This window comes from Tachypleus tridentatus, chromosome 3 (assembly GCF_004210375.1).
Source record: "Tachypleus tridentatus isolate NWPU-2018 chromosome 3, ASM421037v1, whole genome shotgun sequence".
NCBI lineage: Eukaryota > Metazoa > Arthropoda > Merostomata > Xiphosura > Limulidae > Tachypleus > Tachypleus tridentatus.
The window spans coordinates 95,951,405-95,972,924 of record NC_134827.1 but is presented as its reverse complement, the minus strand read 5'-3'; the positions used below and the strand labels follow the sequence as shown (position 1 = coordinate 95,972,924).

Below are 21,520 nucleotides of genomic sequence, written 5' to 3'. Positions count from 1 at the left end.
AACAAGAGATATTAGTAATTGACCGTTTCTTCTGTTCGTGTATCCTTGCCTGCATCTTTAGTATGTAATGGACTCATCTGTAAACACGTAGCTGCTTTCCAGACACAATCATTCCTGTTACGTCACTGTATCGTGGAGTTATATGTTGGTTTCAAAAATAACAGTAATATTCAAATACGGCCTGGCATGGCCAGGTGGTTAGGGATCTCGACTCGTAATCTGAGGGTTCCAGGTTCGAATCCTCGTTACACCAAACATGTCCGCCCCTTCAGCAGGGTTATTATTATGTGACGGTCAGTCCCGCTATTCGTTGGTAAAGAGTATCCCAAGAGTTGGCGGTGGGTGGTGATGACTAGCTGCCTTCCAACTCGTCTTACACTGCTAAATTAGGGACGGCTAGCGCAGATAGCTCTCCTGTAGCTTTGCGCGAAATTAAAAAACAAGCACAATAATAACAACATTTGTCCTTGAAGAAGAAAGGTCCACTTTCGAAAGCGCTCGGGTTATAGAGTTTCTATATCATTTTTATCACAAACATTGAATGTTGAAAAGGAAAAAAAAAGAAAACCTCTAAGTTCGGATCGCATATGGTCTGTTGAAGTTGGTAATCACTTTAAAAATAATAATAAAAGAAATAGCTTTGTGAACCTGATAAGAAAGAAAATCACGTGTATGCGTACAATAGGTTACGCATCTCTTACATTTTCTTGACATTTACAGAACTCAAAATTAAATTTCATGAAATTAGCCTTCTACATTAAACCTGTGACGTCAGCGAGGGCACTTTTCACCTCTGTACAGATATGGTGCTAAAGTGTTACTTATATAAAAGTGTTAAAAATAAGGTAACTATAAACTATTGTCATAAGTTTCTCCATCGTTGGCTGTGACGCTCATCCAACAAGTTTACTTAGTGTAGTAGAGTAGAAACAAACAGATATATTCCAAACCGAAACCAAACTAATATGATCAGAAAACCCATTAAACACAACCTGGGCTCCTGTGTTTCAAAGATAAAAGAAAACTCATCCCGAATCCCGAACTTTACAACCGTTTTTATATGTTTGCATTGCTTGACAAAACACTGTTAAGTATCTTCACCTCACACATGCGCAAATACATTTATATGTACACAGATTTAGTAGGATTTACTCTTGATGTATGGGGGGCGCTTAGTAATGAAAACTCTTTAACTCAGCGCCTTCAAACTTGCTTATAAGATTATATTTTCCTGACTGGCCTGTTTGTATTAAATGTGATGCATGGTCCTTTATTAATGCTAAAATATACACTTGTATCTATGCATGTATCTGCAGCTAGTCCAAGGAAAAGTCGAACTCTTACACGGATATTTAGATTACATAACAAGTAAAACACTTGCAATCAAATCACTGTTTCTATTTTTTACAATGGGTTTTCGTTGTTTGTTTGTTTTTGGATTTCACGCAAAGCTACACGAGGTCTATCTGTGCTAGCCGTCCCTAATTTAACAGTGTAAGACTAGAGGGAAGGCAGCTAGTCATCATAACCCACCACCAACTCTTGGGCTACTTTTACCAACGAATAATGGGATTGAACATAACATTATACGCCCCGTGGCTGAAAGGTCGAGCATGTTTAGTGTGACGGGGATTCAAACCCGTGTTAAGGCGTTCGACCTGTAATCTGAAGGTCGCGAGTTCGAATCCCGGTCGCACCAAAACATGCTCACCCTTTCAGCCGTGGGAGCGTTGTAATGTGACGGGCACTCCCATTATACGTTGGTAAAAGAGTAGCCCAAGAGTTGGCGGTGAGTAGTGATGACTAGTTGCCTTCTCTAGTCTTACACAACTAAATTAGAGACGACTAGCGCATATAACCCTCGCGTAGCTTTGCGCGAAATTAAAAAAACAAACCAAACCTTTGTTAGTTGGACACAGAACCAAAGCAACGTTGGTAGTTTTCTCCAGCACTTAAATTCTGAAATATAAACTGAAAATTCAGTTGATCTCCCAAATAGAGTTAACTCACCAACTGCCATTCTTTAATACGTTGACACGGAAAAGCACCTTAACACAAAAGTTCCAGTAACTAACTACAGAAATGCACACTTCTTGTAAAATTTGTTCCATTATAATATTCGTTATTTCAAATTAGAATTTGTTTATTCGTGAATTTTGCGCACAGCAACAGAGGGGCAATTTGCACAAACCGTTCCTATTTCAGTAGTGCAAGACTAGAGGGAAGGAAGCTAGTCATCATCACCCATCGCCAACTGTGGAGCTACTCTTTTACCAACGAATAGTGGCCTTGACGGACACATTATAACGTCCCTACGGCTGAAAGAGCGAGCATGTTTGGTGCGACGGGGATTCGAATAAGCGACCCGCAGATTGTGAGTCGAGCACCTTAAGCTGGGCCTTCAAATTATAAACTTTGAAGAATTCGATTGAACTTTAGCCAAAAATTTATATTAAATCCTGAAATAAAGGTATTATGTAAAAAAAAAAGAACAAAGACAATTAGTTTACAACGTTCCATATTTCTGTGGAGAAATATTAAGAGGTGAAACACACAGGACACTCATGTAAAAAGTAAAAAAAGGAGCTGACAAAACACTAGTTTGTGTACTAAATAAAATCAGCGACAGTTGAACATTATTTAACCCACGTCATTTGTTTGAAGAGTGTTTGTTTGTTTTCTCACAGCAAAGCCACATCGGGCTATTTACTGAGTCCACCGAGAGGGAATCGAACCCCTGATTTTAGCGTTGTAAATCCGGAGACATACCGCTGTACTAGCGGGGGACGTTGTTTTAAGAGCACTGGAAATTCTGTAAAATTAAATAAACAAACCACAAATTAAAGAAGATCAAAACCCAGACACAGTTAGAAATTATGTCTTTCAGTCTTATAATACGAATATTTCCAAGGCCTAACTACATGTATAAAGCTATATTCTATCAAAACTAGCAGAAAAAAAAAAAAAGATTAAAAGTCCCTCTCCATGTTCAACAGGCCTAGTTATGACGGTAGATTTATTTATAACACGATAGATAATGTTCCTAACATTGGAGTTATCTTGTGTAAAAACATATGTTTAGTTTTTACAGTTGAGTTATCTGGTACAAGAGTTTATGTTGTGTCTGGCTTTTAACAATGGAATTCGGGCCCAGCATGGCCAAGCGTGTTAAGGCGTGCGACTCGTAATCTGAGGGTCGCGGGTTCGCATCCCCGTCGCGCCAAACATGCTTGACCTTTCAGCCGTGGAGGCGTTATAATGTGACGGTCAATCCCACTATTCATTGGTAAAAGAGTAGCCCAAGAGTTGGCGGTGGGTGGTGATGACTAGCTGCCTTCCCTCTAGTCTTACACTGCTAAATTAGGGACGGCTAGTACAGATAGCCCACGTGTAGCTTTGTGCGAAATTAAAAACAAACAATTGAATTACCTTGTTAAAGAACATTAGTTGGGACTTGTTACTGACAGTGGAATTATCTTGTAGTATAACATAGCTGGATCTAGAAACCAACAATGGAATTATATTAGACAATAAGATATATTGTGCCAAGTTTCTGAAAATAACGCCATCTGGTAGAAAAACATGTACTGATTCTTTTTGGTTTGTTTTGAATTTTGGGCAGCTAATCATCACCACCCACCGCCAACTCTTGGGCTACTCTTTTACCAACGAATAGTGGGATTGACCGTCACATTATAACGCTCCCACTGCTGAAAGGGCGAGCATGTTTGGCGCAGCGAGATTGAAACCCGCGACCCTGGGATTACGAGTCGAACGCCTTAATCCACCCGGTCATGTCGAGCCAGTGATTTTTGAAAGATGCTGTTTTATATTTCTAGATATTTGATGGATAATAATTCAGAATTATCCACTAGACTGATGAACTTCACTTACTTCGAACTACACAACTACTGGGAAACTGTACGCTCAATTACATCAGTTATTGGGTTGGGCGAAATCTAGCTGTTAGCGTTCCAGCAGTTCATGGTTCGCGTCCCGTTGTCGTAAAAGGAACCGTGTTCCTCACTTTGGGGGCTGTGGCTGCCTTTCCTCTAGTTTATCAATTCAAAATTAGGGATGGATAACTTTGGATGGATGCTAGAAACAAAGCACAGTATATTTACTTCCTGCTGTCTACTTATGTACAGCTGCTTTACTACCACAGTAATTAATGTTTCAAATAAATCCTGGCCTGGCATGGCGAAGTGGTTAAGGCACTCGACTCGTAATGTGAGGGTCACGGGCTCGAATACCCGTCGCACCAAACATGCTCGCCCTTTCAGCAGCGGGGCGTTATAACGTGATGGTCAATCCCACTATTCGTTGGTAAAAGAGTAGCCTAAGAGTTGGCGGTGGGTGGTGATGATTAGCTGCCTTCCCTCTAGTCTTACACTGCTAAATTAGGGACGGCTAGCGCAGATAGCCCTCGTGTAGCTTTGTGCGAAATTCCAAAACAAACAAAACTGTTGTCAGCCCACGTGTTGATCAGATCTCAATATCAAATAAATGATCTGACGTTGTCCATTGAGGACAGGAAATCAGAATGATACGTAGTAGTGAAACTAATGAATGATTCTATATTAAAACTAACATCGGTTGTATTAATTGGTGAAAATACTTACGTATGATTTATTGAGTTTAACAGTCTCTGCTAAGACTATTCACGCAGTAGTAATGAGTCCCTCAATTTTATTTTAGAAACAATAGATAACACGTTATAAATTGAAGTTCGTGTGATCTAGTATTGAACTAATCGTAATTTGAATTTTTTTTTTGCTTGCTTCTATTTAGATGAACTTGAGAGTATCTGTATTTAAATATTTTCCTTTTAAGGACAAGAATCGTAAATTAAAAAAAATTAAGCCTTTGGTCCAAGCTCTTCCTTGCTGTGTCTTTACCTGATATGAGAAAAAATGTTATAAGTCTTCCTGAATGTCATACATTTTGAAGAGGGAAAAATGGAATATCTGAAAGATGGTAAGACTCTAACATTATGTAATTTTCCCCGAATAAACTTTAGATCTGATGAATGTTTCACAGCAGAGTAAGTTATTGAGTAACCTTGTGAGAGTGCCAAACACTGGCAGATGGTTGATGGGTCTTATCAACATCTCGATTCCATTAACTGTTTAGTATCGTAACTGGAAACTGCTTATCTACAACGAGCTCTTTAACAATATAAGAAACAACATCCATTAGAAATTATACCCACATTTTATCTCTGTGCGTATATACATGACATGATAAACACGTGGTAGGATATGTAGATATATGTATTATTTTCTAACGTTCATGTATAGGATGTTAAGAATATATCAGTTTGAAGTGTTTTCCACGACAGGGAGGGTATTAACATCGTTCAGAAGAGGACGTCTTAGCCCACTAAAACTCAAAGGATACACTAGTGGAAACATTTCTTTTTTGTAGGTGGCGTTGATGTAACAACTAGCGAGACTCATGGGAATTTTTCGATTCATTTTCTCGTTTAATTAATCACATTTTTAGTGAACAAACCAAACTGGAACTGATAAGAGAAAACAAAGGCACTCTTTTCTCATTTCGCCGATCAAGTGTCATTCAGTCGAAATTACCAAGTTTTCCGTTTGTCAAAATCAGGAAACAGCGCCATCATTCGTGCTACTCGTCTGATTAATCGAGAAACATCGGAAAGACAGTTGCAGCACTCAGGTAGGGAAACGAGTGATGCCACCTGAGGAAATTGACGGTCTTGGACCTGGTCGCTTAAGGAAATGAAAACATGACCGATAGGCTTTCAAAGTTGCACACAATTATCATCTTCTATGGCGTTTCGAAAATAGATGTTCAATCTTTGTTTTCTAAAAGATTTTAAACACCCCAGACCCTGTTAGCCGTACGTGAACGGAAGATTGATTATTAATCAGTGGACACGTAAATTCATTAACGACACCTACATTATGTTTATGGCAACCACAAAGCTTGTTTGGTGTTCCATTTTAACCCCTTTTATAAAATACCCATTTATATTTGTATTTCTGTGGCTTATTTTGTGCGTGAGTATGAACTAACCTTCATTTATTTAGACTACGCAACTGCTGAGAAGTTTTATTCTTAAAACAATTAGTTCGGGTGAGGTCTAGGTGTTAGCGTACCAATAGTTCATGGTTCGCGTCCCTATATCTCGTATTTTCCGCATTTGAACAGAATATTGTTTGTTAAGCAGTAAACACATAAATTCATTAAAGAACCCCTCGATTCGTAATCCGAGAGTCGCAGGTTCGAATCTCCGTCTCACCAAACATGCTTGCTCTTTCAGCCGTGGGGGCGTTATAATGTTACGGTCAATTCTACTATTCGTTGATGAAAGAGTAGCCCAAGAGTTGGCAGTAGGTGATGATGACTAGCTGCCTTCCCTCTAGTCTTACACTGCTAAATTAGGGACGGCTAGCGCAGATAGCCCTCGTGTAGCTTTGCGCGAAATTAAAAACAAACCAAACCTTCACTGGTATGAAGTACACCACAAGTCGTTATTAATCTCACGGATACATCTTGGTGCCTTATCTGATATTTTGTATACTAGGCGTATTTACTCGTGTTTTCTACATCGTATCTCCTGACGTCAGCAGTATATGATAATCTCTTGACATCTTCATTAGTATTTTGAATACCACGTGTATTCTCTGACGTTTTAGTACTGGAAGTGATTACCCATCTCGTGAGGTACCTTCTCTGGTATTTTGTATACCAAGTATTTTCGTAAGTATCTGATATACCAGGTATATATCGTAGATATTTTTCTGCAAGGTGTGTGCAATGGTGTTTTTGGTACCAGAGGTATTTCTTCATGTTCTACATACCAAGGGTTTTTACGAGTGTCTTATATAACAGATGTCTTAATTAATGTTTGATATACAAAGATAATTTACTAATAATTTATATACCAAATATCTGTACTGGTATTCTGTGTACCAGAGTTTTGTATACCATAAACTCTTTAGTGATACTTTTGGTACACAGAACAGTTATTGACGTTTTATATACTGGGTATCTCAGCTGATACTTTGGGTACCAGGGACCTTAAGTAAAGTTTTATAAACCAGGTACTTTTACTGGTATTCTCTATAACAGATATACCAGGATTCTTTACTAAAGTTTTCTATACCAGGTGGTTTTCAGACCGGGAATCTCTATTAATTTCTAGGTTACTGATAAATATATTCACTGATATCTGTATGCCAGCTATCTTCAATGATTGTTTTAGTAGGAGGTGGCTGCACTGGTATTTTCTCTACCATGAGCCCTTACTGGTTTTTCGTATACCAGGAATATTTATTAGTATTCTATATACCAGGTACGTTCAACATTTTTTTTTCTTTTTTATATAAAGATTATTTCCTTGTGTTCTTTATACAAGTGGCTGTTTCTAGATACATTTACTGACGTTTTGTATACCATCTGTGTTCACTCGTGTTAAAAGTAGGAGCCTTTACATTGTTTCGTAGACTAGGAGTCTTTACCAATACCGCGCTTACATCTTACAATCTTCACTGATGCTTTATATACCAGGTGTTTCCACTGGTGTTTTCTTTATTAAGATTATTTACTAATATTATATTTAGCAGCTATCTTCACTGATATTTTTAATATCAGAAATATTGAGAGGTATTTTGTATACCACGGGAATTCGTTTATATATTTTATATCTCGTGTTTACAGTGATTGGTTGTATACCATGAGACTTTGCTGATACTTTGCATATTAGGTACCTTTATTAATATATTGTATATTATGTATGTCCACTAGAGTTTTGTATACCAGAAATATTTAATTATGATTTGTATTTGAGGCATCTTCGTTGATATTTTGTACTCCCCGAGGGTCGCGGGTTCGAATCCAGTCGCACCAAACATGCTCGCCCTTTCAGCCTTGGGGACGTTATAATGTTACGGTCAATCCCACTATTCGTTGGTAAAATAGTAGCCCAAGAGTTGGCGGTGGGTGGTGATGACTAGCTGCCTTCCCTCTAGTCTTACACTGTTAAATTAGGGACGGCTAGCACAGATAGCCCTCGAGTTGCTTTGTGCGAAATTCCAAAACAAACAAACAATGCGCGAAATTAAAAAAAAAACCAACTAAATTTTGTACTCCAAGAGTCTTGAGGAGTTTCTCTATCTAACCAAAAACACCTTAGGTGTGAAAAAAAGATGGGGCCAAAAAAGGATTGATTGTGTTACTTAAAGGTACAATGCTTTAAGATGAACAGGCTTCTACAATCTTGTTCAACAAAGAACAACTTATTCAGAATAACAACACAAAGAAATAAATTCAGCATTTACCTGGCCAGGACTTCACAGCAATAATAATAAACATTTTATCATAAATGAAAATAAAACAATAATAATGGAAACAGGAAAAACAACCAGAAAAAAAAGAAAAAAGCGGATAAAATAAATAAATACTTATCTCGTAACTCTTTAACTCTTAGTGAAACTTCTGGCAGGGTATTTATTCACAGAGTAGGTCACGAGTACACCTCATGTGATAATAAATTTACATACTCTTCTACTACATTAATAGTATCTATACGTCACCACTATGGAAGTTGGCGTCAATGTCATTATATACTTATATATTTTCCAAAATACGAAATGATTAAGTGGAAAATTCGTAGATAAACTAAACGATGGAAAGAAGTAATAAATGAACGATAAAGACAACCATAATAATAAGAAAATATAATTTGCTATTTTATAAAGAAATAAAATCCAAATTAGCGGCCAAACTGGTTGCTATACCTGTAATAAATAATTAATTATTAGTTATACAGGACGTAATTTTTTGTATAACTTCGGGCATGATGGTTCATAACTCACAATACTCGATCTAGACAGCTATTGATTAAATATTTTCTGTAAACATCTTATCAATGCCCTAATCTAGTTACCAGTTTGGCTGCCAATTGTAATTTCATTACTTTAAGTGGCACAATCAATTTGTTTTCCCACCTAAGGTGTTTTTGATTAGTCATGATGACTTTTTGTCAAAACGCAACAACATATCACAGCAAGTGAAAAAGTAACAATCGATAGTAACGAGCACTAGCTTTGGGATTGCAACTCTATTATTATGAACAAAGCCAACTTCCTTTACAGCAACGCCATGGAATCTAGATGAGCAGTTTCTTGTCATCACCTCATACACTTGGTACAGCCGTATCAAGCATCATTATTGATGCTAGCTGCTTAAGCAAATATCACGTGACGTTAAACACTCTTCAATTCCGATAATTTCCTAAAACTTAGTAAACTTGTGTTTAAAAATTGGCAACAAATAATGAATAATAATTGTTTATCTATATGATTCTTTCGAAAACTTGAGCTAGAAATTGCTAATCTAGTTTGCTTGGGCTAATCAATATTAATGCATCTGCACGTACTTTCACCCTCCAGTTTTGCTGCTCTAAATCAGCCGTCTTAAATCCGAATGACAAAAGACTAAAAACGATCCACTTACCCTCTTGAGTGAAGTTGTGCTAAAATATTTAGACCGATAGCTCACGTGACGTTTTGCGCAGACATGCGCAAAAAAGTTTGGTCGAATTTAAGCAACTTTTGTCGAATAACTTTTCACATTTCGCTTATATTTAAACTAAATGTTGCACCAAATTGTAGGATGTAAAGATATATAAGATTACGAAATTAAAAAAAAAATCCCCAAAAGTCAAATATACTTTTCGATAAAAAAACGTCTTCACACTTTCCGTGCGAATACAAAAAATAGGAAAAAAAAAATCAAAATTGGAGATTTTGTATTTCGTGTATATCTTCATGGATTGCTTTGAAACTTGGTATATGAAGTAAGAATCCATTAGAGCGTATACACGGAGAATATGTGGTAGTTTGAATTACCACATACCTAGTTACAGGAAGTGAAAAACCGCTAAACTGTAAATAACACACAGTGTGTCCTACAGGTTGTTGTGGCCTTGTGTCTTGATACCAGAAGTGTTAACAAGTTCTGTTCACAACAGAAATCTTTACTGGTATTTTGTATCAAAAATACCTTCACCGTACTTCCTCTTCACCATACTTCCTCTTTACCATACTTCCTCTTCACCATACTTCCTATATTTGGCTGCTTCACTTGTGTTTTGTACGGCGGGTGTATTTGTTTGTGTATACCAGCTGTCTTCACTGATATTTTGTATTTCAGGAGTTTTTTAACTAACTAATTTTATATAAAAAAAACTGGTGTTTTGTTTACCGAGTGTATTCAATAATGTTCTTTATACCAGGAAATCTTACTGGTTCTTCATATACATCTTGTTTACCGAGTGTATTCAATAATGTTCTTTATACCAGGAAATCTTACTGGTTCTTCATATACATCTTGTTTACCGAGTGTATTCAATAATGTTCTTTATACCAGGAAATCTTACTGGTTCTTCATATACATCTTGTTTACCGAGTGTATTCAATAATGTTCTTTATACCAGGAAATCTTACTGGTTCTTCATATACAACTTGTTTACCGAGTGTATTCAATAATGTTCTTTATACCAGGAAATCTTACTGGTTCTTCATATACATCTTGGTATCTTCACTGAAAGTTTTCATTCCAGGAGTATTCATTGGCATGTCGTGTACTAGTTATGTTCTCTCATATTCTATCTTCTTTCGCGTTTACATACCAGTGTGATATGCTGATTTCGTCTGTATGAAGTGTCTTCGTGACAGCTGCAATGCTATTTTCTCTGTAAGTCGACTATGCTTTGTTTAACGTGCTCTAACAGATTTGTTAACCTGTCATTTTAATGGTTTTATCGAATAACATCTGTTGACTTCGCTTCTGAAACTTAACCACTTTAAACTACGTATCAAAAGGTGTCCAAAGCAATCTACCTTTACTGTTATTTCAGATGTTTGGCGAAGTGATCAGAACTGTAAAGATGTTTTATGAATTTAAGATCTGGTTGGGATGTGGGCCAATCGTCAGACTTTGATCTTGTCACTTGCCAACTTGCAACACTTATTTTTAACTTCTCTGTACAGTTAAACCGTTTCACCTAGTTCTACTATCAAGTTAACCAAGGTTGAAATGTCTCACCCACAGTCTTAATATCATTATCCTGATATTTGATTTGTCACAACTCTATTATGACATATTTTATGAAACGTTTATCATGAACTTCCTTATAAAGTTGAGTTATTTCTTACAGACTTTTACTATTGCATTCTGCACACAGTTCAATTGCTTCTGTAAAGTATTGCTATAAAGTTACCTGTACAGTTGACGTGTCTCACGTATAGTTTTAATTTCGAGTTACCCATACAATTAAACTTTCTCAAGCAGTTTTATTGTCAAGTTCCACATACTGTTGAATTAATTGATGTGCAGTTTGTTTTTCATAAGTTCCTGTATCAAATCATTCGTTTCATACATAGTTTTATCTATTCAAATGACTCACTTCTTGCACTGTTTTACTATCAAGTTCTACATACAGATATATTGCTTCATGGGCAGGGTTGATATCTATGCAGTTCCCCCACAAAGGTTGACATGCATCATACTTAGTTTTACTATAAATTTCCCCATCGAATGACTTGTCTCATTAAGAGATTTGATATCCTGTTCCCCATAGAGTTAACATTTTTCATGAACATTTTTTCTATTAAAATTATCACACAGTTGATTTCTTTCAGGTACACATTAGTCCCACATACAGTTGAAATACCTCATTTATCTTCCCCACGCAACTGGCTGTACTTTTTCATGAAACTCCCCACACGTATGAATTGTTCCATGTATAGGTTTCAGTATGAAGTTCCCCATACAGTTAAGTATCTTCATGTACATTTCTCATGCAGCTGACATGTTGCGTACACAGTTGCACTCTGACGTTCCTCATATAATTAACTGATCTTATTTACAAGTTTATTATCAACTTCTCCGCACAACTGAATGATGTCATAAAAAACTTTAACATTAAATCCCACAAACATTTCGCTTGTTTGATGCAAAGTTTTCCAGTAACGTTCCTTCTTTAGATGAGTTGTCTCTAAAACAGTTTAACTATCATTTGCCCCATAGAGTTCATTTATGCCGTGTAAGACTACGTCTTAATTTATCTATGCAGTTGAACTGTCTTCTTCACAGTTTTACCATCAAGTCCTCCACATAACTAAACTGTTCTCTTAACAGCTTTACAATCATGTTTCTTATGCATAAGACAAGTCTGTTTCGTGTCTTGCATAGTTCTAATATCACGTTCTCTACACAGTTCAGTTGTCCCATTTACAGATTTACTGTCAAGTTTTCCATTTAAAATATTTTTTTCATGAAGAGTTTCACTATTAAGTTCTCCAAACAGTTGAATTCTTTAGTTTACTCTTTTACTCAACTTCCCTATAAAACTGACTCGTCCTGTTTATGTTGTTTACCATCAACTTCCCTATAAAACTGACTCGTCCTGTTTATGTTGTTTACCATCAACTTCCCTATAAAACTGACTCGTCCTGTTCATGTTGTTTACCATCAACTTCCCTATAAAACTGACTCGTCCTGTTCATGTTGTTTACCATCAACTTCCCTATAAAACTGACTCGTCCTGTTCATGTTGTTTACCATCAACTTCCTATAAAACTGACTCGTCCTGTTCATGTTGTTTACCATCAACTTTCCCTATAAAACTGACTCGTCCTGTTCATGTTGTTTACCATCATAAAACTGACTCGTCCTGTTCAGTGTTGTTTACCATCAAGCTTCCCTATAAAGTTTCCTGTTTTATGTTTGTTTGCCATCAACTTCCTATAAAAGCCCCAAACGTCCTGTTCATGTTGTTTACCATCAACCCTATAAGAGTTGAAATCGTCCTGTTCCGTGTTGTTTGCCATCAGCTACCTGTAAGGCTGATAGGTCCATCAAACTTCCTATAAAACTGAACTGTTCATTGTTTGTTTACCATCAGCTTCCTATAAGGCTGAAGTCACTGTTTGTGTTGTTTTTACCATCAGCTTCCTATAAAGGCGAACTCCTGTTCATGTTGTTTTCCATCAACTTCCTATAAAGTTCTCCATATAAGTCGTGTTTTTATGTTGTTTACCATCAACAACTTCAACTTCCCTATAAAACTGACTCGTCCTATTCATGTTGTTTACCATCAACTTCCCTATAAAACTGACTCGTCCTATTCATGTTGTTTACCATCAACTTCCCTATAAAACTGGCTCGTCCTGTTCATGTTGTTTACCATCAACTTCCCTATAAAACTGACTCGTCCTGTTCATCTTGTTTACCATCAATTTCCCTATAAAACTGACTCGTCCTGTTCATGTTGTTTACCATCAACTTCCCTATAAAACTGACTCGTCCTGTTCATGTTGTTTACCATCAATTTCCCTATAAAGTTGAGCCATATCATACATAGATTTACTTTCAAATTACTTATAGAGGTGAGTTGTAAGAAAAGTACAGTTTAAAAATCAAGTTCCCCATAGAATTAATTGGTTATTTTTACTATCGAGTTCCCCACACAATTAATATGTCTAATGAACAGTTTTACTGTTACGTTCCCTGTATAGTTGAACTGTTTAACGCACAGTTTTACTGCTATGTTCCCCATACAGATAAGTTATCCCATGTACAGCTCTACTGCTAAGCTCCCTCTTCAATTAAACTGTATTTGTTTTCATGCGTAGGATAGCTATAAGTTTCCCCATCAATGTCTCATAATGATTTTTTTTATAAACTTCCCCACTCAATTGTCTTACCTCATTCCAGCTTTATTATCAAGATCCCCATACATTCGAACTGTCTCATTTACTACGCAGTTTCCCATACGGTTAATTCATTTTATGCACAAGTTTATAGACTGAAATTATGTCATCTATCAAAGCTTCATGTTTCCAACAGCTTATAATTTTCTCTTTCAAATTCATGTAATTATTTCCATTTTAGAAGGTATCTAATACCCGGTTCAACTCATATATTCAGCTGACGCGACCTTGTGCATATACACATTGGCTGTTCTACTAAGTGGGTTATACCACATGATTACAAAAAGAGAGGTAATATTTTATGTGGTCACCAGTTTTCTTTGTGGTTAAATAGTAAATTCATTTATTAGGTTTACTGTTTAGCGTCTGTATTTCGTGTCTTTAAACTGCACATTAAGATGTAAACGCTTGCTTTCTCGAGGTTATCTTTGTCATATATCGTATCGATAAAATTTGTTTTATTGATTTTAACTGTTTGTTGGTTTGTTTTGAATTTCGCGCAAAGCTACACGTGGGATATGTGCCGTCCCTAATTTAGCAGTGTGAGACTAGAGTGAAGGTAGTTATTCATCACCAACCACCGCCAACTCTTGGGCTACTCTTTTACCAACGAATAGTGGGATTGGCCGAAACATTATAACGCCCCCACGGCAGAAAGGGAGAAGATTTTAAGTGTTAACTCTCAGTTGATAACATCTAGAAACTATTTATTATTTTTATTCTAACAGCATCTTTTAGTCACTCACTTACCTCATTCTCAATTATCATAGTTACTGAAAGTTCTTGTAACGTGAATTTTTTGTGTAGGATTTAATGGCACGTTCTTCCTGTTTTTCTCGTTTGGTTGATGTAAGTTTGAAAATACAGTATGTTCACGAAATATTTTTTAACATTATGAATTTAGGATAATCAAACTGATGAGCATTAGTCAAACTAATTTATAAACGTATTTTAGTTGTTGAAGTTAGATAACTATAGAAAGAAGGCTGGTTATTGACTCCTGAATGATTGTAAAATTGGCATTGTAGTTCATACACGAGTTGAGAAAAAACATTTCGTTGTGGATATAGCGCCATCTCTCCGCAATAAATATCTCTTTTTAACTGAATAGTGAATGTAGAAAATGTAAATTATAGTATAAAATGGATATGCATACCTATGTATTTAAATATATGTTTTCAGCTAAACTCACTTGTCTGAATATATTTCCAAAATAAACTTATCAACTTGACTGAATATTCATCTCTAAATAAACAGAACATGAAATCAAATGCAAAGCTACATTACAAACATTTAAATTAAATATTTTACTTATTCATGATTTATTTGTTTGAATTTCGCACAAAGCTACTCGAGTGCTATCTGCGCTAGCCGTCCCTAATTTAGCAGTGTAAGACTAGAGGGAAGGCAGCTAATCATCACCACCCACCGCCAACTCTTGGGCTACTCTTTTACCAACGAATAGTGGGATTGACCGTCACATTATAACGTTCCCACAGCTGGGAGAGCGAGCATGTTTGGTGCGACCGGGATTTGAACCCGCGACGCTTGGATTACGAGTCGTACGTCTTAACACACTTAGTCATGCCGGGCCTATTTTAAATATATATAACGTAAATAAGAGTGTGTGTGTGTTTTCTTATAGCAAAGCCACATCGGGCTATCTGCGCAGTCCACCGAGGGGAATCGAACCCCTGATTTTAGCGGTGTAAATCCGTAGACATACCGCTGTACTAGTGGGGGCATTTTATTTATTCAATGAGTGCTCTATATTTATTGGGGACTACACAACCAATCATGGATGAAAGAACTTCGAACTTTCTTAGTTTACATAAACTAAAGTCTTGTTTTATCTAGTAACGGGGGTGGACAGGTAAATGATTGTAACTACAAGCACGAGTAAGTGTTATCGTATAACAGAAATTAGTAGGGTTATGAAACAAAACATTATAGCGTAGCCGTATTCAACCAGGATATGATTATTAAAAATGTTGTATTATCTTTGTATATGGATGGTTCTATTTGATCGATATAATATCTTTACGGTTACACCATACTTAAGTATTTTTTTACAATTATAACATATCTGGGTAGGTTACAATCACACAATAATTGACCACTTTTACAATCATGCCATACCTCAGTATCTTTACAGTCACATCATACCTATATATTTGTTCGGTCACACTATAACTCACCTTTACAGTCACACCGTACCCGAGTATCTTTACAGTCACACCGTACTTGAGTACCTTTACAGTCACACCGTACCCGAGTATCTTTACAATCACACTATAACTGAGTATCTTTACAGTCACACCGTACTTGAGTATCTTTACAATCACACCGTACTTGAGTACCTTCACAGTCACACCGTATCTGAAAGTTTCAGTAATATTACAGTTTAGTTATATTATTAGATATTATAGTTAGATATTGCACCAGTTTGTCTCCTGTCTGTCTGTCTTAGAACTCTTAGAATAACTTGTAAACGTGTTCAGAAATCTTTCCAATCAACGTATCTTTTACAGAGTGTTTTTCTTTGTCTTTATATATGGGAAAATTCTAGAAATTAATGACGACAGTGGAAAAAAATGATAAGAAAATGTGGTAAAGCCAATTATTTAATTCTATATGCAGATACATCAATTATAAATGAAACTAAATTCTTTAAACGTATTTGCTAAAAGCTTTTACACACAACCCGATAAGAAACAAAATAGTAATTATACTCAGTATTGTAGAAAAGAAAAATTAATTTCTCGTATGTAACTTGATTTGTAATTGTCGTTGTTAATGTAACGAGAGGACACTTTGCATATATATATATATAATACGTTTAATTTCAACTTTTTCTGTTTTTTAGAAACTAGTTTATAAATCAAATTTTCAGCCGGCGAGTAGCCTATTTCCAATATAGCGTGCAGTCGCTGCTCTTTAAGTACGTTCATAAATGAAATCAAAACTAAGCATTTGAAACTAGATCTTTCTGACAGTGGAATAAAGATTTATAATTAACCAGAATAAAAATTAAGCAAAAAAAGTTTCATTCGAAAGGTAAAACCGCTGACAATATCCAGATATTTTCTCATTCGGGTGTTTTATAAACAGGTTTTTAAAAACATGTCTGAAAAAAAACGTGGTTATACAAAAGATTAAGAACATTTAATTTATTTATTTTTCGTTTTATCTCCCATACTTATGGCCCAGCATGACCAGGCGGTTAAGGCACTCGACTCGTAATCTGAAGGTCGTGGGTTCGAATCCCCGTCACACCAAAAATGCTCGCCCTTTCAGACAACGGTACAGTCAATCCCACTATTTATTAGTAAAAGAGTAGCCCAAGAGTTGGCGATGGGTGGTGATGACTAGCTGTCTTCCCTCTCTCTAGTCTTACACTGCTAAATTACGGACGGCTAGCGCAGATAGCCCCCATGCAGGTTTGCGCGAAATTCAAAACCAAACAGTTAAAAATAGACGTCTTTGACTTACCAGAGGGTCCGGCATGGCCAAGCGCGTTAAGACGTGCGACTCGTAATTCGAGGGTCGCGGGTTCGCGCCCGCATCGCGCTAAACATGCTCGCCCTTCCAGCCGTGGGGGCGTTATAATGTGACGGTCAATCCCACTATTCGTTGGTAAAAGAGTAGCCCAAGAGTTGGCGGTGGGTGGTGATGACTAGCTGCCTTCCCTCTAGTCTTACACTGTTAAATTAGGGACGGCTAGCACAGATAGCCCTCGAGTAGCTTTGTGCGGGCCCCCCCCCCCGCTAGTAGAGCGGTATGTCTTCGGATTTATAACGCTAAAATCAGGGGTTCGATTCCCCTCGGTGGGCTGAGCAGATAGCCCTTTCTGGTTTTGCTATACGAAAAACACACACACAGCTTTGTGCGAAATTCAAAAACAAACAAACAAGGCTTAGCAGAGAAGGAGTTCTAAATATTAATTAAGTACTTGATACAGAGATGAACATTGTGGGATTTTGAAATATTTTCTAAACGTTAAAATATTTTAACTGTATTGAACCAATATGAATGACAATTATGAATGGCTGAACAATATACTATTTTAAGCAATAGATAAAAAAACAATAGACTGATGCCAAGTTAACTTGGAGTTACCGTAATAAAAGTCCACACTTGTCTGCTGATGCAAAGTTAACATGGTGGTATCGTCAGAATTTTCTATTCTTTGTCTGATGATGCTGGGTTAACGTGGTTTCACCAATATAACATTTTATTCTTTAGGTGATGGTGCTAATCCTTCCCCCTCTTCCCAGTGGCGCACCGGTGTGTCTTTGGACTTACACAGCTACCAACCTGGTTCTAATACCTCAGCTAACATTTTTACTATTTATGTGATGGTGCTAAGTTAACCTGATTTCACCATCATAGCATTTTTACTCTTTATGTTAGGTTAACCTTAACGCACTTTTTTTTTCTCCATAAAGTAATTTCGTTCCTATTATAAGTGGGGCTTTATTTTGTTTTAGCTTATATCTTTGGTACTCCAGCTTGCATGTATGTCCGTTATATTTCTTTAATCGTTTCGTTAATGTTAATATCTGAAAGATAAAAAAAATCTCCTTACCTTGGCTGTATATATTTTTAATTCAGACAACTTTACGTAGACGCATATTTTTTCTAATTGTTTCATTGTTAAAAGTCACGGTATAAGTGTGGAGTAATTTTGTGATGAAAATAGTTAGTTTTAACTATTTCACTAGCGCTAAGGGCTGGGTGAATGAAAGCCGGACCAATTCTGTGCTGGGTTCAGCTAACAAGCAAACAAAAAAAAAAGCAGACACACCAGATATTTTAAGAGAAAGAAAAGCTGTACATTGTAAGTGAAAGCATTGCTGATAATCGAAACAAGCCCCTCCGTGAGATGAGCAATCTCCGCAGGCTGTCATTCGCTGGCGAACTTCACGGCTGTGACGTATATTTGTAGCCTATTGTGTGAGTGGTAGCTGCACAGACCAGCTGACTACTGGAGGCCGCTCGGCTCGGCTTGCAATCTTCACAAGGTGTATAACCTACCTCGTGTGCGCAGATAACAATAAAACCTATAGTAAATTGTCGGTTGGTTTCTGGTGTCTTCCAAACAAAGCGTGTGAAATAGAACGCAGATGGAAACGAGTGTTTTAGACAGGGGTTCCTCCACTCCACACATGTTGACCACCAAGAGCACCGGGAGTCCTACTGGAGAACTCTTGGATGTTCTCAGCAGAAAAAATGGTCATCTCGGACTACCAGGAAGTGACGTACAAGGAACAGGAAATCTTTCAAACTGTCTCAATTCAGGACAGGCGTCAACTTCGCCCTCATTCGAGTCATCCAACCAGAGGATCTTGGGATCCACCTCCGATGACCATCACGGGCAATCGGGTTCAGGAAGTTTAACTGACACACCGCTAAGCCTAAAAACATCTCAGGCACCCTCGTCTCCCACCCGACCAGGCACAAGCACCTCCAGCAGGGTTGACACAGCCCCCATTCTGCCAAGACACACTAGCAAACTTGGCCTAGAAACTTTGCACATACCGTGCACTACTCAACTAGTTTCTCGAGGTTGTTCTCCGCCCGCCCTCATGGCTTACGGCGGCAACAACTTGGAACGCGCGATCCACACAGGTTCTCCGCCGGGAATCCCTGCGGACGCGACGAACGAGTGTCGTCTAATCGATTACCGTGGTGCCAAAGTGGCCGCATTCCGAGCAAATAACGAATACTTGCTGTGTCTACCACAGGCTTTTGAAGTGTTCCTGAAACACCTGGTCGGAGGACTGCACACGGTGTACACCAAACTGAAGCGGCTGGACATCACCCCCATCGTATGTAACGTGGAGCAGGTCAGAATCTTGCGGGGACTGGGAGCCATTCAGCCCGGCGTGAACCGCTGCAAGCTATTGTCCTGTAAAAACTTCGACATTCTCTACAAGGACTGCATCACCGCCAGGTAATTACTGTCATCGATTCGTTGTAACGTGTTGCTCTTGTAGCTGTATTTCTAGCTGTTGAATACCTTCTTGTTACAGCATTTCTGTCCTAACTCAAAATTAATTCCAAGCAGAATTAACTTTGTAAAGTTAATCTATTTTAAGGATGAAGTACAACAAATACTGAAGTTATTAACAGAAACCAGTGTTTAAAATTATTTTTCTTGTTTTTGGGGTTTTTAGCATTAGAAAAAAACAACATTGCTGCGTAAAGTAAGGTAGCCGAAAAGTGGGAAAAAATAATATATTTTTTATTATTATTATTACAATTTTACAGAAACATGCACAGATCCATCCCTCGGCTCTACAGCAAGCCTACTACTGTAAAGTTGTTGTTTAAAACTGTTAGGTGTTGCTAAGATAAAGTTGTAGTTTCATAGTCCCAGCTAACAGTATGAGATTAATTAGGTGTTAGTAGGATAAAGTTACGGTTTCGCAGTCCCAGCTCACAGTATGAGATTAATTAGGTGTTAGTAGGATAAAGTTACGGTTTCATAGTCCCAGCTAACAGTATGAGAGTAATTAGGTGTTAGTAGGATAAAGTTACAGTTTCATAGTCCAAGCTAACAGAAAAGAGTTATTAGATGTTAGTAGGATAAAGTTACGGTTTCCTAGTCCCAGCTAACAGTATGAGATTAATTAGGTGTTAGTAGGATAAAATTACGGTTTCGCAGTCCCAGCTAACAGTATGAGATTAATTAGGTGTTAGTAAAATAAAGTTACAGTTTCATAGTCCAAGCTAACAGAAAGAGAGTTATTAGGTGTTAGTAGGATAAAATTACGTTTTCCAAGTGTAGTCCAATAGGAAGATAATAAACAGGTGTTAGTGGGCTTAATATGTATTGTTTGTTATGCTCCAGCTGGCATTAAGATGCTAAAGAGTTTGTTTTTAGGGAATGCCACGTGCATACCTTTTGAACTGAACTGTTCATAATGTTAATGTAGTAATGTGTACAACAGAAATCAAAGCAACGTCAATATTTTGTAACTTCAAATATCTTTCTTAACTTCCCTTAGTGATTCGACGATAGCCACGAGAGACTAGTATCGCTGGAATTCAGGATTCGATCCCCGCGGAAAACATAACATAGAAGTTCCATTGTGAACTTTGTCTTTAAACAAACCACTTCTCAATAATTTGTAGATTGTTACAAATTTTTGTAACAATTTTGCTGTTTGAAAAAAACAGCAGTAAATTAAATTATTTGAGAACACCCAGTTAATATTTCTGGAACAAATTATCACAAGCGTCACTAATATACTTTATTTACTAGTTTCTATCCTGGAAAATTAGAATCAACTACTTCTTACATGACCTTGTGAAAGACTAATCAAGTTGCTAGGGTTCTCTGAGAATATTCAAAAATGGTTTCTCTTTCATTTGAATGCTTTTTATCGTAGCGCCCTCTATAGAGTTATTTTTACATATTATATGACACACCGAGTTTTACGAAAATAATCTTGAAACGATTTTTCTCTTATTTCAATTTTTTACTGTAGCGCCCTCTATAAAGTTTTTAGATATTTTATGACGCACTTTGAATTTTATGTTTATCATAAATTTCATCAGCTTTATTAACGTGTCCAATATATATTTATGTATATACGTATATAACGAATGATGATGCCAATAGCGTTTCTAATAGCTACTAACTAAGTTGATTTGTTTATAGGTGTTGCAACTAACGAGGGAAGTTCTTTTTCATGAGTTACATGTTTATAGCGCCCTCTGGTATGGGAAGTATACATTAAAATTACTTCTCAACGATC

General features: G+C 37.0%; 1 protein-coding gene across 1 annotated transcript; it reads left to right on the top strand.

Moving 5' to 3' along the window:
- The first annotated feature begins 18,757 nt into the window (after nt 1–18,757).
- LOC143246139 (uncharacterized) lies at nt 18,758–19,714 on the top strand. The gene has a single exon (XM_076492351.1). It carries the CDS (start codon nt 18,881–18,883, stop codon nt 19,712–19,714), a length of 834 nt encoding a protein of 277 aa, XP_076348466.1. The 5' UTR covers nt 18,758–18,880.
- The last annotated feature ends 1,806 nt before the right edge of the window (nt 19,715–21,520 follow it).